The sequence below is a fragment of the Mus caroli genome, unplaced genomic scaffold, assembly GCF_900094665.2.
Source record: "Mus caroli unplaced genomic scaffold, CAROLI_EIJ_v1.1 scaffold_5629_1, whole genome shotgun sequence".
Classification (NCBI taxonomy): domain Eukaryota; kingdom Metazoa; phylum Chordata; class Mammalia; order Rodentia; family Muridae; genus Mus; species Mus caroli.
The window spans coordinates 30,657-47,650 of NW_018389379.1; the positions used below are offsets into that span (position 1 = coordinate 30,657).

Here is a 16,994-nt window from a genome sequence, read left to right on the forward strand (position 1 = left end):
AACATAAATAATGGAAAGCCAACATTCATGTGGAAACTGAACAACACTCTTCTCAATGATACCTTGGTTGAAGAAGGAATAAAGAAATAAATTAAAGACTTTTTAGATTTTAATGAAAATGAAGCCACAACATACCCAAACCTATGGAACACAATGAAGCCATTTCTAAGAGGGAAACTCATAGCTCTGAGTGCCTCCAAAAAGAACCTAGAGAGAGCACACACTAGCAGCTTGACAACACATCTAAATGCTCTAGAAAAAAAGGAAGCAAATTCACCCAAGAGGAGTAGACTTCAGGAAATAATCAAACTCAGGAGGGATAGGGAGTAAGAGAGTAAGAGGAGAGGAGAGAGTAAGGAGAGGGACAGAACAGAAGAGAGTAAGGTGGGGCTAAGCAGCCCTTCTTATGGTAGGCTGTTATCTATGATGTTGCTAGGTAACGGGGGAGGAGTCTAGCCTGAAGGTCAGAAGCTTGGGACATTGTCTACATGACTACTAGTCACAATTCTCTTGTGGGGGTTGTGGGGGGAGTAACTTTGACTCCTTGAGTCCAGAAGATATGAGGGAACGCCTACCATCCCATGTTGGTGAATTATCACCACTGGATCAGATGGTTCACCTCTCAACTTGACTGGAGACCAGCATGTCTCTGCATAGCCCAATGCCCCACACAACGTGACAAAGGATCATGTAATATTCCCTTAATGCTCATATCCTTGCAGTGTGGTTTTCTCCTGAACCACAGGGAGGGGCAAGAGATACTATAAGATAACTATTCTCCCCCACAAGAGCCACACAGCTGTAGTTCTACAGCATCTAATCTCTATACAAACCAAGATGCACATGGTCTACTTAAAGACCTTCTGTGAAGGTCCTCTATTTGCTGAAGGACTCAGTATCTAAACACAGAGTGTTTTATTCTTTATTCTGCAGAAATCCATCATTCTGGGGTCTACCAGCTACAAAAATGGAATTACCCCAGTGAGCTCACATCCCTGATTTGAAGCACATTTGGGAATTCTGAGGAGGTGTAGGTGACTTCTATCTTTATCTGTTGGCTCTATCTCTAGGGACATTCCAGAACAACTGCTAGTGTGGGTGTGTGTGGGGGGGGGGGNGGGGGTAAGTACCTTATTTTTTAAAATCGGTGAAAAATTAGTGATGAAGATTTATCCACTGTAGCATATCACTTTGCCTAAAGCCAGAATTTTCTGAGTTTATCTGAATTTATTATAAACATTCTAAGACTTTTTTGGCTTGGCGTAAAGACTTTCTCTTCTTTCTTTTAGCTCTTTAAAATGACTTTCCAGGACACTTTGGGGGTTCTTAAACTTTACTTGAACATGTCCCTCATCTATTCTTCATAAGTTAGCTCTTTAAGGCTTCATGGTGTCATAGTATTTGTAGGAATGGACTCACATCTGAAATTAAGATAAAGATACTACCCGAGTAATACCAGTAATTCGGTTTTGTTTCAGGATGAATGTTATGGTATGTGTATGGTATTAGCATGCTGGAAATTACTTAACAAAATAAACTGAAATCTAATTGATTACTTGATGCATATAGAATTGAGAATTAAAGTACATTAGGATAAGAGGACTCGACAATGGTCTGTAGTATTTGCCCATGGATACTTTTGTTCTGAGGGTCGAATTCAAGGAAGGGAGCAGCATTATTGCTCAGGCTCCCAAGGCATCTACATTTTGTCTGTGGGGAGCCATTTGAACTGAAACTAATACTACTATGGCAGAAAGCCTGAAACAATGAACAAAATCTTCCCTATTTTATTCAACACAAATGCATTCTCTTTAGAACACTGGTGCCAACTCTCCTAATCCTACATCACTTTCATATAATTTAAAGTACTCTTATGCAAGCAGACTCATGTGGAGACAAAAGAAGGGTGTCTCACTCCTGAGACCACTGAAAATACATTTTCTTATGGTTTTTGGCAACCCCTCTGAGAAGTTCATTCCACCCTCAAAGGTGTTCTACCCAAGCTTTAAAAACATTGCTCTACTATTCATTTTATGTTGCAAGTTTGCAGAAAATATCAATGGGTTTAGCACACTTTTGCCAGAGATATTTTCTGGGGAGATGCCACATATATATTCATCTACCCATCCCAAGTGGAAAATGGAAACAACCAAGTTCAACTTGTTAAACCAATGAGATTTATTGGAGTCACATACAGGATGTAGGGGAAGCAGTTAGTAAATGAGAGCACAAGGGACTCAAAGACAATTGCTATCCTGAAACTGAAAACCAGCATAAGATACAGATAATGAATACTGGACACTGGGAACAAATATATGTAGGCGTCTCTACAGGATAAAGATCACCCTATCTTTGTGGCTCAGTTTTTCAAATCCTCTTTTAAGAAGTATAATTTGAGTATGTTCATTTGAGTTAAACATACAGAATGCTGTCAGTTTCATTAGCTATTTGAGGCATGTATTTCACAGCTTCTCTTTGAAATAGATCCATTCAGTCTCCAGGAATGTTTATACAACTCCATATTCTTTTAGCTTCTCCATCATGACATATTTAAAAGTGAACAAGTAAAAACTTTTAATGAAAGATTTCCTTCATTGCTGCATTTTCAGTTTCTCTGAGCATAAACCCTGAGTTGCTCCTAAGGTTTGAGGATTACTTAAATGTTTTCCCAACTTCCTCACACATATAATAATTCTCTAGTGTAGAGCTTCAAGTGTTGCAAACAATACTGCTGGAATAAAGCACATGCCATAGTTTTTCCAGTGGACACTTTTTTTCTGAATATAAATAACCAGGTATTTTCTTAGGTCTGAGATTTGGGTAAAGACCTTTCCTCATATATCACATTCAGAAGGGTTATTTTTTTAATCCTGAATGCATTGTTTGATGTATTTTAAGTGGTGAACCAACACTGAAGGATTTGAACATTTACTATATTTATAAGTTCCTTCTCCTATATGTAGTCTCTGATGAATTCTAAGGTGATCTTTGGGAATGGATTTTTCTCATTCACTTCATTTGTGAAGGTGTCTACTGTATGCATTCTCTGATAAGTGATCATTTTTGGCTAAAGCATTTGTCACATTCATTATATTTTTAAGATTTTCTTCTGCATGAATTCTCTGATGAATTTTAAGACTGCTTTTAGAGGTAAAGCATTTGTCACATTCACTATATTTGTAAGGCTTCTCTCCTGTATGAATTCTCAAATGAAGATGACGATTGAATTTTTGGGTAAAGCACATGTCACATTCACATTTGTAAGGTGCTTTCTCCTGTATGAATTCTCTGATGTTTTCTAAGATCACCTTTATGGGAAAAGTATTTGTCACATTCACTACATTTGTAAGGTTTCTCTCCTGTATGAACTCTCTGGTGCACATTAAGACTGCTTTTTCGGGTAAAGTACTTGTCACATTCACTGCATTTGTAAGGTTTCTCTCCTGTATGAATTCTCTGATGAATTATAAGACTTCCTTTTTGGGTAAAGTATTTACCACATTTACTACATTTGTATGGTTTTTCTCCTGTATGAATTATCCGATGACACCTGAGCCTGGCATTCAGGGCAAAAGATTTGCCACATTCATTACATTTGTAAGGTTTATTAGCTGAATGTATTCTCTGATGAGTTCTAAGACAATATTTGTTGGTAAAGCATTTGTTACATTCACTGCATTTGTAAGGTTTTTCTCCTATGTGAATGCGCTGATGAACAATAAGATGGCTTTTTCGAGTGTAGTATTTGTCACATTCACTACATTTGTAGGGTTTTTCTCCAGCATGAATTCTCTGGTGAATAATAAGACTGCATTTTTGAGTAAAGCATTTGTCACATTCACTACATTTGTAAGGTTTCTCTCCTGTATGAATTCGTTGATGAATTCTAAGATGGCCTTTCAGGGTAAAAGATTTGTCACATTCACTGCACTTGTAAGGTTTCTCTCCTGTATGAATTGTCTGATGACTTCTAAGACGATATTTCTTTGTAAAGCATTTGTCACACTCACTACATCTATAAAGTTTTTCTCCTGTATGAATTCTTTGATGAATACTAAGATCACTTTTGAGGGAAAAGCATTTGTCACATTCACTACATTTGTAAGCTTTCTTTCCTGTGTGAATTATTTGATGAATGATAAGACTGCATTTTAGAGTAAAGCCTTTGTCACATTCACTACATTTGTAAGGTTTCTCTCCTACATGAATTCTCTGATGAATACTAAGACTGCCTTTTTGGGTAAAGCTTTTGTCACATTCACTACATTTGTAAGGTTTCTCTCCTGTATGAATTCTCAGATGAATACTAAGACTGCCTTTGTGGGAAAAGCATTTGTCACATTCACTACATTTGTAAGGCTTCTCTCCTGTATGAATTCTCTGGTGACATCTAAGGCTGCTTTTGTAGCTAAAGCATTTTTCACATTCATTACATTGGTAAGGTTTCTCTCCTGTATGAATTCTCTGATGTCTTCTAAGATCACCAACTTGAATGAAGCATTTCTCACATTCACTACATTTGTAAGGTTTCTTTCCTGTATGATACCTCTGATGAATACTAAGACTGCCTTTTTGGGTAAAGGATTTGTCACATTCATTACATTTGTAAAATTTTTCTCCTGTATGAGTTGTCTGATGTTTTCTAAACCAGCATTTCTTGGCAAAACATTTGGCACNTTCACTACANTTGTAAGGTTTCTTTNCACTTTNGGTTTGTTTCAACATNAGGGTTTCTTTAGAGTCAAAAACCTTATCAAGCTTTGCACCATTGTATTCTTGCTTTCCTATGTGGATTCCGTGATTTAGACTAATGGTAGAGCACAAATTGAAACAGTTTACATGATTTTTATCTTTGCAAGGTTGTCTGTTGTTTTCAGTTTCATGTATGGTTAGGTTTGATGATTCAACAGATGTAGCCCTGAGGTTAGTTTTATAAGGTGTACTTCCAGTGGACTCATGGATGATTTTGTCAAGCTCATGACATTCATAAGATTTCACTTGGGTATTTAGATGTTCGTGGACAATATGCTGTAGGTCTTGATCAAACATGTTCTCAAATTTAGGACACATGCAATGATTCTCTGAAAAAAAAAATGCATTTAGAGATGACAGTGATTAGTGGATGAGTAAGACAATATCCCATGTTTCCTGAAATTTTCTAACGTAAATTAGTGATTCTCAAGCATGGAACTCTCAAAAGTGGGCTTTCTTGTTTCACAATCATTACATGGCTGCTTAGAACAATCTCAAAATTCATGCATATCATAAGACAGGAAACAATAGCCTTGTATTTCTTATTTACCACTGTGCTTGGCAGAAAGTAAAAAGAGTAGGTGATTTAGAAGTAAAGGACTTTGAGAATGAATCTCCCTGAAAGACCATGTAAAAAAAGTTTCTCTATTTTCTTGTTTATGTTTTGTGACAGAGTAAGGAAGTGTAGGTTGGGTCAGCTAGGAATTCATTAAGTAATCCACATTGGCGTGGAAATCATGATATAAAAGCCATGCTGTACCAGGACTAAACATAGAGACCACAGGTCAAAAACTAAATAATAAGTAACAACAAAATTCACACAAGCAATAGCACTTTCTGTATTTAGAACTTTCCCGATTTTTAAAATTCATAAACAATTGAAGACATTAATGCAACAGTAAAATTACTACAATTGTAGCAATATATTTTCTTGCTCTGACTATTCAGTGGTTTTTGAACTTTGAAGTTTTGATTAAAAGTAGATACCATGTTTTGAGAGATTACATAGAATACAATACTGAATACTCTTCCAACGAATGAAGAGAATTGTAAAGGAAACACAGTGAAGTACTTATGTTGGTAACCACGATTTCCTTTATTCTGGGAGTCTTTAGATATGTCAGAGGGTTTATATAAGCAAATAGTAGGTAAATTCAAAGAATGAGTCCAGAATTCTACAAGAAGAATATTCTTACCCACAAAAAACAGATTATTATAATTCTCCAACATCACCTCTATGTATAATGCCCTCTGAACACAGTCAAGACATTCCCATTCCTCCTGTGAGAAGTCCACAGCCACGTCCTTGAATGTTAACTGACTCTGTAATGGAAAATTACCTGTTCATCATACGCTCCTGAGCAAAAGTGTTTTCCTGGATAAAAATGACCAAAAGAATAAGAGGCACATTGTGATAAAAATGAGTCATGGGAAATATTTGAGGACAAACAACATCTTCTAGAAGTGCTATAGAAATGTATCAGAAGTTAAGCATTGTTGCTCTTATGAGACAATGCATAGGACGACATACTATATTGAGTCCATTCCTAAGGTCTCTCTCCTTCATGAATTTTCTGGTGTTTTCTAAGACCTTAGCAACAGATGAAGATGCCACTATCACTTCATTTGGAAATCTGTGTCCAGTTGGGATTCTATAATTCTAAATTGTTTCCAAGCATACACATGAACTACACAGCAAACTTTTGTTTCTAATCCTTCAAAAACTATTACTGATTTCTGAGCTCAACGGAATGGAGTAAAATATAGCAACATATGCATACATCAGGCAAATGTACCAACATACATAAAAGAAAACTGAAATTTAATTTTTAAAAAGGATGTTACTTAAAAAGAGTCATAGTCTTTATTGTACTCTCCTTTTCTCTGGAACAGGATTACATAATGGAGTCATAAACAGCAAGCTTTTAGGTAATATAACATACACATGTGAGGTCCACATGGAAGAATGTACCATTATGAAGTATGGGTCTCTATCAAACAGAATCCCAGTGTCACATCACAGATGGTCAAGTTACAAGGAGTAAAACTGTGCTTCTAAATTCTACAGCTGTCAGCCTTGCACAACTATGAACACTGTATCAATCTTGTCTTCAGCTGCGTCTCACCTGACTCTATTCTAAAATGTTTAGGTACAAAGCAGCCTAAGTGCAATGCTGTACTCTTTCTGGAATAAAGAGGTAGAATGTGAATGCAGAATTGTTAGATAAATTAAGAACCACAGTTTTTTCCTTAAATAGAAGAGTGTAATATCAGTGAACACATTCAACATTCCAAAGGACAGACAGAAGCAAGTACTTTGTAAAGCTATTTTATGAGACTATATTCACAACAATAAAAGATATAAGGAAAAAACAGATTTAGTCAGCATTAAAATTATTGAAAAATTTCTCAAAGTTGACCTATGCAATACAGATAATTAAAATTTCATAAAATCCATATGGTCTTTTACTACAAAATAATTAGACATGTATGTATAAATAAATGGTATATGTGACGATGCTCTCAGATGAAGTAGAATCATTTTCTTTGATCAAATTGTGTTATGAAATTGAGAAAATTATACTAAATCTTTTAAATATATTATTGCTAGTAAGAGTGACTTAACTGAAAACTTACATCATCTAGTTTTAACTTTCTTTTCCTTCCTTTCTACACACATTGCTGCTAACTACATGAATGTCTTCAGTCTCAAGAGAGTGATGCTGAATTCAGGGATTCACAGGCATGTCACTCACTATACATAAAAACATACAGATGACCACTTATATACTTAAACATTTAAATAAAACGCTATTGTAAAGAAGCAGTGCCACAAGTCCTCAGAGTTTTTCCCTATGCAATACATAGCTTGGAAGAGAGGGAAAACATATCCATATGGTGTATGGAGTATTCTTCCCATTAAAGAAAAAAGAGAACAAATTAAGAGGAACATTCATTCATGATTGAAATTACATGGCTTATAGGAAGTAACAAGGCAATACTCAGAAAAAAATTAGTAATATATTCCATGTGCTGCAATAAAAAGGTACACACAGTAGTGCTTACACTACTTCTAAAAAACGAAACAAAGGGGTAAAAGAAAATAATCATCTCTATATTGAGAACTGACCACATTGAGCACTATGCAGCCTCTTAGAGACAAACAGATTTCACTTGTCAACACACCCATGATCACTGTGTAACACAAAATGCCAAAAAGAGATGCCAGAATACTGCAATCTGCATGTCCTCACAAACACATCAATATTACGGTCAGAGAAAGCTACATTTTCCTTCCATCATCTGTGCCTCTATGGAGTTGAAATATTTACTATTAGGATTTAAGACGGTGAATATATTCTAATTCTTCTTCCCCATAAACTCTACTCATCCATATATTGCTCCGTGATGTCAGTGGCCATGTATTTGAAGAGCTACATTCAGAAAGATGTTTCTAGAAACCTTACTATTCCTGAAATGCAACTTATGTAGCACCTGAGACCTCCCTTCCCCAGAAATATAAAAGGGCACCTATGTAGAAATAAGTCATCAAAATAGTATTTGAGCATCAGCTACAATACTTTCTCTACCAGAACTGCAGGTCTTCACTCCTTGGAAATATATGTTCACATATTATAAAATCCAGTGAAAATAGAACAGCACAAGGCTGTGCTTGTCCCATTTGAAGTGAAAGATCTAAAGGCTTAATTTTGACCATTGGCGAAGAACAAAGATAAATTAAAGAAGCCAAACAGTTTTGGTAACATTACCAGAGGTAGAGAAGTAAAGTTTCAAATGGCTTAAATAATAAGAGGAATTTCTAAGAAATGTAGACAGGACACTGACCTGAGGAGCATTTAGGAGAGAAGCATTCATTCTTCTTGTTACTCTTACCTGAAAAATTAAAAGTGAAAATTAATACACCTCTGTTATGAACAGTGCTAAACCATATACAAACATAAAAATGAAAATGATACCAGAAACTTGACAACATTCCTACATAAAGGAGAACATGGATGATATATTTTATGTGGCAAGGAAAATGACTACAATCTGAGGCCTTTTTCTAACTTCAGCAGGCAGCAGGCACAAACAGAGCACATGCACACCTGCTGTAAAACACTATTACTCAGTTATTACTGGAAACTTTTCAAGGACTAGAGTCATAGGTTAATGACTAGTGGGGACTAAATGAATGCTGTGCATTAAATAGAGGTTCATTAGTCATCACACTAGAACACAATATCTGACCCTTTGGTCACATTTCATGTCATTCTACCTTACAGATACAGTACATCTATTTTCCATGTGTGTCCTGATGTCCTGATGTACAGACACAGATTCAATCCATAAAATATCATGTTTTCGGTTTTTTTCCCCCAAACTGATAAATCTTCAGATCGAGTTACAGCCACTTCCATCATCATCTAAGAAGGCTTTACATTGTTCCTGAGGTAAAATGTATCTTTCCAATAACTCTTTCTTTCAATGTGGAATTCTTTCTAAATTGCATGCACACCTTTGTGGGGGAATATTGACCAGTGAAATGCACATGAATGCATTTATAAGTAGAATATTACAATGTAGGACAAACCTGTCTTTAAATGGAATGTCCATGTGCTAAATGTTCTAAGCCAGTGGCTCTAGGCCTTTCTAATGCTGAAACCTTTTAATACAGTACAAGGAACTCATGAATTAATGTGTGTACATGAGGTAGGCCTATCTGGAGATTGATATAAAAGGGGTGTATCAGTCCCTAAGGCAATCAGAAATAGATCATTTATGGTAGCCTTAGGTGACTCCTGTGAAAGAGTATATGCCCCAAGGCATCATGACCCTCAGATTGAAAACTGTTCTAGGCAATGCCAAGGCAGAATCATCAAGATGCAGGTATGGCAAAAAACTCTCTGAGGGCTGCTACTCATAAGAGGATATGCATGAAGATAAAGTGAATCATTTCCACAGTACACACAGATTTATAAAGCACTCATTCTATATCATCTTTGGCCTGAGTATATTTTATTCCATATCTTAATTAATCTTCATGGCTCCATGGGAAAACATAATTTTCAGAGCAAATTACCATTATGATAGTGCAATTGTAAAATGAAACAGAATTTAGTATTTTCTCTATTTTTATATGTTCCATAGCTTTTAAAAAGGCTTTGCAGCATTTTTTTCAGCATCTACCTTTTTTTTTAACTTTATGCAATATTTATTTTTAAGCATATTTTATTAGATATTTTCTTCATTTACATTTCAAATGCTATCCCAAGAGCCCCCATACCCTCCCCACACCCTGCTCTCTACCAACCCACTCCAGCTTCCTGACACTGGCCTGACACTGAATATAAATTTAGAGAGATAATATTTATTTCATGAAATATTACTATAATTTTATATTAGTGTCAAGAATTCAGTGTGAGATTATCGAGACAGTATCTAAGCTAATATAGCAAGAGTGTAAATTTTCTTTTTTTAAGGATAAACACATTGATATGTGTTCTCCGGCAAATGGTTTTCTAATCAAAATAATAATATTCTAGAGTCTGAATCTCAGGCTTGTGAATCTGAGTTGAATTCTTCAGAGAAGAATTCAAGAGAAATAGATGTTTCAAACCATTTTGGGCTAGGCACCAGTCTATTATCTTAAAAATGAACCTAACAAACAAGCAAACCAAGAAAGGAATGAGCAAATACCACAACTGTGAATCATTGCTTGCATTTAGCATATACACGTTTAAAAGCAACCATGCTGTATCATCTTCCAGATTAATAGTAAGACAAGACCAAAGTGCTCAGCAGCACAGACAGCTGAGAGATAGGGACAGGATGGGAGAGGACAATAAACTTCATTTTGTCTTTATGTCATTACAATATTTGTTCCTCTTAGCATGTATCCTCATTTGCTTCTATAAAATACTATTTTATGAATTTAAAAAAAGAGTGAATCATTTCAGGGTATGCTCTTGGGATGATTCACACATTATGTCAGATCCATCAAAATCCTACCACTGTAGGAAACATCTTCCTGAACATGCATATATCTGTGTTTTGGTACTGTTCCAGGCAGTTCTGAGGTTCACAATTATAAATATACTTCAAGTGATACCCCTCAGTTCCTGGCTGCTATGGATTTCCCCTATGATGACAACCCTTGTAATTCCACATAAAAGTAAAAATGTGTGACATGGGTCTCCTCTTATATATACTTATACATATATACATTCACACGCAGGCATACAAATTATATATGTCTAAAAATAAGAACTCATTCTGAATGTTGAAATAGTATTACTACAGAAAGTTGTCATGATACTAGCATATATGTAACTCTTTTTATGTATTATATTGACCCAATGTTTCTCTCATATCAAATACTTCTCCAGACAATGAACAGTCACTAGGATGGTCTCTTTCTATGCCACTGCCCAAGTAGTTTAGTGTGACAATGGGAAATAGTAGATGGATGGCATGCTGTGGAAAGTCATACAAAATTAATGAGAATCAAAGAGGAAAAGGGCGATTTTTCTAGAAAAAAAGTGACTATCAACCGTTTATGTCATAAAACTAGGTCAGGCAATGAGCAAGTCCTGACACAGTATCTCCACTTACAATGTCTGCGGACTACATAGACTCAGCAATGAAATCTCCAATTCTTTTAGAAACCCCGAAATAATCTTAAACAGAGGATATTCCAGAATATGCAGAATAATGAAAGAAAGAGGGTGTTAAGACAGTCATCACACAAGTGACTTTACCTTGACTTAAAAAAACAGATGAACAAAAAAATTACAAAGGAAAAAATTATAGAGTAGTTGCAAGGATTTACATTAACAAACAGATACTCTATAATGGATATGGAAAGGGAACGAGTTGATTTCATACCTATAATATAAGACTGCTTCAAGATCCACAAAACAAACAATTCAAAGCAAAAAATATGTAAACCAGTGAGGGAAGACACACAGCCATGTCAACATATCCATAAAACGTCTGGGGCAAAATGTCACATGGGTTCACTATGAAAGCACTGAAGAATATGAGAACAGAAGGAATATACCTCAGCATAATCAAGATATAGTCAACATTCTAACTCGTTATTGCAGAATTTGAACACAGCCTCCATCATTTCACTGTATTCAGAAGAAAGGAAGGAACATGCAATGGCTTCACACTAACTCATAACAGTGTATCAGTGCTTCCAAAGAGCAAGTAACACTTAGAACATTTTCCATGAACCAAAAAAGAAAACGATGCATTTTCCCAAATTACATAATTTGNGAAACATGATTATTCAATTCAAAAATTATAAACATTTCACAAGAAAGCTCCAATCTGATAATACTCTTAATAAGCTATATAAAACTACAAGAAAATATCACTTGGTTTTATACATTGCTGGAGAATATGCTGAGAAATCAGCAGACCACTCATTGTCTAAAAATGTCATGGATACGCTGGTGTAGAATTCAAAATGCTAACAGGGCCTTGTAAGGTACTGGGCAAACAATCCATCAGTGGCTATCCTCAGATGTTGAATGCTAGTGCTGCAAAACAAACATGTCCAGCAAAGTAGGATCACCATCATAATAGTCCCAAGACAACCTTTAAGTAAGAGAAGACTTTCTGGTTTGATAAATTACCTTGAAATTAGGACAGATCCTAGTAAAACTTACTGCTACATACCTATCTACATCATCCATATGATAAATCTTTGCCACATTACAATCTACATGAGATATTCGCCACTCTAGAGTCCATGTACAAAAACAACTTTATCACACACAGGGACCACTCTTAACTCTTCCAATGCTGACATGAAGGGATCTGACAGCAATCCTGTTCCATATCCAGGCTCCATATTTAGTCCCACAAGAGGAGTGACAACTCTATGTTCCTTCCTTTACTGTTATCTTGACAGTTTTCAATACCTCCAGATTGTTTGCTGTTTCTTTTCTTAAATAAGGTTTATTATTTTAAGTTGAGTATTTTTGCCTCCTCATTGGTCTGGGCAATTCATGCACACAGCCTCCAGGCGGCAGAAGAGAGATGGAGTCTGAATTCTGAATAGATACAAAGTTTCCAGGCAAACACAGGGAACAGAACCTGGAAACTGGAAGAACAAGCACTCTTAACAGTTGAGCCATGTCACCTGCTCTTAATTATTCCTAATTAACTGCTGTAGAGACTTAAATCAAAGAACAGTGAGATAGAATTCATGGAGCACCAAGGACAATTTCTTACAGTGCCAGGGTGAGTACCAACTCAGGAAAGACAATCACACAGAAGTGATGTGACAGAGACACATTAAAAAGTTTGGCAGCTTCAAGTTTCTCTCCATTTAGTCTGATGTTGACTATTGCTTTGCTGTATATTGCTTTTATTATTTTTATGAATGGGCCTTGAATGACTGAGCTTTCCAAGACTTTTAACATGAACGGGGTGTTGCATTTTGTTAAATGCCTTTTCAGCATCTAATGAGATGATCATGTGGTTTTTTTTTTTTTTTTTGAGTTTGTTTTGAAAAAGTGAAGGAATTTATCCTTCAGATGTGATACCATTTACGAGTTAAAAGGATCAAGTAAGCAACGGCCCAACCATGGTTATACATATAACTTTATTTAAATACATAAACTTAGTTAAATTTTTTTTAAAAAGTAGATGAAAGGAGTAGAATTAACTTCGTTTTTGCAGTTGCCTTCTGCATTATCTGTTCAAAAACTGTTAATCAAATTAGGAGAGGGTCCAGAGTAACTGGATCTCACAGGTACCCTATTGATATCAGGTTTCGTGATGCTGTCTATGCACCCCCTGCATCCAAACACACACATTAGAGTCAAAGTCTGAACATTCACCCTTCCAATCACAGATGGGAAATTCTTTCTCCTGTTTAATGCAGTTGTCTCCACATTTGTTCAATATCAACCTAAGTTTTTCTTTTACAAGAAACATAATGAAATGACAGATGCTGATGAACGATATCTGACAGTCAAGAACATGCGACAGCTCGTATGTGAGCAATACTAATCATAGTTGGGTCATATTTTGTGATTCATTATGAAATCAATCTTCTGTCTGGTATCTCCATGTTACACATCTTTAATAATAAACATCATTCTCAATTAATGTGCATGAAGGATCTCATTTCTGATAGTCAATGTCTGCATTCAAGGTTCTCTAGTAATTTATCTTTCAGGAAAAGCAACAGAAAAAGCTGAGGAACATAGAGTCAGTAGTGATCAAACTTCCTGCATTCACCAAGCAAGTCAGTGTACAGATTCTTCAATAAGGAAACAGCAAAGAATTCGCATAAGTTTCAACTTTCACAGGCGGTTTTGTATGAAATAACTTCTTCCTGTACAATCCTGAACTGATAAATACTCACTGATTGGTAGGTACGTAACAGTAACAGCATATCAAAACTAATTACAGACATGACATGACACAAGGGTAGCATGTTCTCTTTCAAACACAGGAACATGCGACAAGAAGGTTTCTGATTTGTAAAGATTCAAAGCAATGTGTTTATGAACAAGGTAAACCCGACTACAGGTAGAATTTTGAGAAAGCACAGACCATCCAAGACCTTCAAAATATTAAACCAAGATTTCAAAATCAAAATTATTTCAGTTGAAACCATTAAGAAACAACAGGAGAAATCAATGGTAAGATAAGACACACAGTTTCCCATTCTGTAGAGATACTAAACAATCCTTATCAAGGTCCTGCTATCATTGTATCAGTAAAAGGGAAACTGACCACAAAAGGAAATGATTATAAAGGAGCTACTGAACCCTTCAAAGTTAAAAGATCAGGAAAGAAACCTTGAGGCAATAATGCTTAAATGAAGGTAATTAAATTTAGATATTATTGATATGTACACCAAAAAAGTGATACTAATGGAATAAGGATATCATCATACACATGCAGTCAAAAAAAGTGTATTTTCTGTTAGTATTAATTATTACACAGAAAGTCAGTAATGTGTATAATAAGTCAGTAATATGTGTAATAGGCTAATCATGAGATGATTCACAGTAGAATATTCCAAAACCATTTCTATATAAACAGAATGGGGCAAAACCAATTACATGTCACATTTGATCTCACTGCTTTAAAAAATGTTTACAATGTTTTTATTCTAGCTTATGAGTAGGAGTGTTTTGCACCATGTATGTATGAGCTCTGTGTTTGTACATGGTGGCTGGTGAGGTCCAAAGAAGGCATCAGATCTCTTGGAACGGAATACATAAATTGTTTCCGGACATCATGGGGATTCTGAGAACTATACCCATGGCTCTATAAGATGAGGAAGTGCTGGTCACTACTGAGACATCTCTGCAGTGCTCCTCCCATCCCATTTCCACTGTCACTTGCGTTCCCCACTGATTCTACCACAATTCCTCCAAAATATACATGATCCCTTTGCTACAGTCTTTCTTTATACCTTATAGGAGTCTTTGTTCTGCTTCACAGTGAGAACAGGTTTGGCTAATCAGTTAGATCAACATATAAGAAAAACATTCTCGATCTGGTTTTCTAACATGTTACAGTGCCAGTAGACAAAGAGGATTCTACAGCCTGCCATCTTTCTTCTGAGCCCAGCTGTGGCTGCTAAGGGCTCCAGAGTGATCTCCATGCAGCTGGACCTTGGGATCACCTCGGGCTCACGGGTGAGTGGAATGCAACAACAGCTCCAAAGAATTGTGGAGGGTCTTGTGCCCACAGGAACAGGGACAAAGGAACCCCACCCAACCAGAGGCTGGAATCCATTCAGGTAGAGGCCAGCCCCGCTATCTTTTGCATGAACCCAGCTGAGGGCATCTAGGGCACCAGAGGACTCTACATGCCGCAGGACCCCTAGCACACGCAGGACCTCTTGATCACCTGAGAGCATGTGGGCGATAGAAGCAACAGAGAGTATTGGTCAGGGTCCTTTCGGGCCTTCATCCTCAACCAGGAGGCAGAGCTGAGTCCCAGACCCCTGGGTACATTCCTTGCAAGAGGAGAGTCTGCCTACAGGGAGAGTTCTGACTCCAGAACTCAGGAGGTGGATTAGAGCTCCAGATGGCTGGACACCTGCCCTGAAAGAGGAGAGCTTGCCTGCAGAGACTGCTCTGACCACTGGAACTCAGGAGAGAGCTGGACTCCCAGGAGTGTTGACAGAGCAAAAAGAATCACAGGAGGATCAAGCTCCAAACAGAGACACCTTGATCATTAACAACAGAGATTTCCAGATGGCTAAAGGAAAACGTAAGAATTTTACTAACAGAAACCAAGAACACTGGGCATCATCAGAACCCAATACGCCCAACACAATGAGTCCTGGAACCCCAATACACATGAAAAGCAACACACGGATATAAAATCATATCTCATGATGGTGGTAGAAGATATTAAGAAGGGCATTAATAACTCACTTCAAGAAATACAGGAGAACACTGCTAAACAGGTAGAAGCCCTTAAAGAGGAAGCACAAAAATTCTTCAAGGAATTACAGTAGAACACTGCTAAACAGGTAGAAGTCCTTAAAAGAACTACAGGCAAACACTGCTAAACAGGTAGAAGAAACACAAAAATCCTGTAAAAAATTACAGGAAAGCACAACCAAACAGGCAATGGAATTGAACAAAACCATCCAAGATCTAAAAAATGGAAGTTAAAAACAATAAAGAAAACCCAAATGGAGACAACTCTGGAGATAGAAATCCAAGGAAAGAAATCAGGAACCAGCGACAGAATACAAGAGATGGAAGACAGAATCTCAGGTGCAGAAAATTCCATAGAGAACAGAGACAAAACAATCAAAGAAAATGCAAAATGCAAAAAGGTCCTAACTCAAAACATGCAGGAAATAGGAGTAGATGAGAATGAAGATTTTCAACTCAAAGGGACAGAAAATATCTTCAACAAAATTATAGAAGAAAACTTCCCAAACCTAAAGAAAGAGATGCCCATGAACATTCAAGAAGCCTACAGAAATCCAAATAGACTGGACCAGAAAAGAAATTCCTCCCCACACATAATAATCAAAACAACAAATGCACTAAATAAAGATAGAATATTAAAAGCAGTAAGGGAAAAAGGTCATGTAACATATAAGGGCAAGCCAATCAGAATTACACCAGATTTTTCACCAGAGACTATGAAAGCCAGAAGATCCTGGACAGATGTTATACAGACACTAAGAGAACACAAATGCCANCCCAGGCTACTATACCCAGCCAAACTTTCAATTA

General features: G+C 36.5%; 1 protein-coding gene across 4 annotated transcripts in view; it reads right to left on the reverse strand.

The window, feature by feature from the left end:
• Nucleotides 1-2,154: 2,154 nt before the first annotated feature.
• Nucleotides 2,155-16,994, reverse strand: part of LOC110288080 (zinc finger protein 260-like) — a 30,780-nt gene continuing 15,940 nt past the window's right edge. For 2 of the 4 annotated variants that reach the window (XM_029473808.1, XM_029473807.1), the window contains 3 exons: nucleotides 8,599-8,646; nucleotides 5,949-6,075; nucleotides 2,155-5,081 (listed from right to left, as the gene is read on the reverse strand). In XM_029473808.1, coding sequence (XP_029329668.1) covers nucleotides 3,253-5,081; nucleotides 5,949-6,075; nucleotides 8,599-8,628 — 1,986 coding nt within the window. In that variant the 5' untranslated portion in view covers nucleotides 8,629-8,646 and the 3' untranslated portion in view covers nucleotides 2,155-3,252. Of the gene's footprint in view, nucleotides 5,082-5,948; nucleotides 6,128-8,598; nucleotides 8,647-16,994 lie in introns of all 4 variants that reach the window. The other 2 variants (XM_029473810.1, XM_029473809.1) reach the window with 2 other exon arrangements.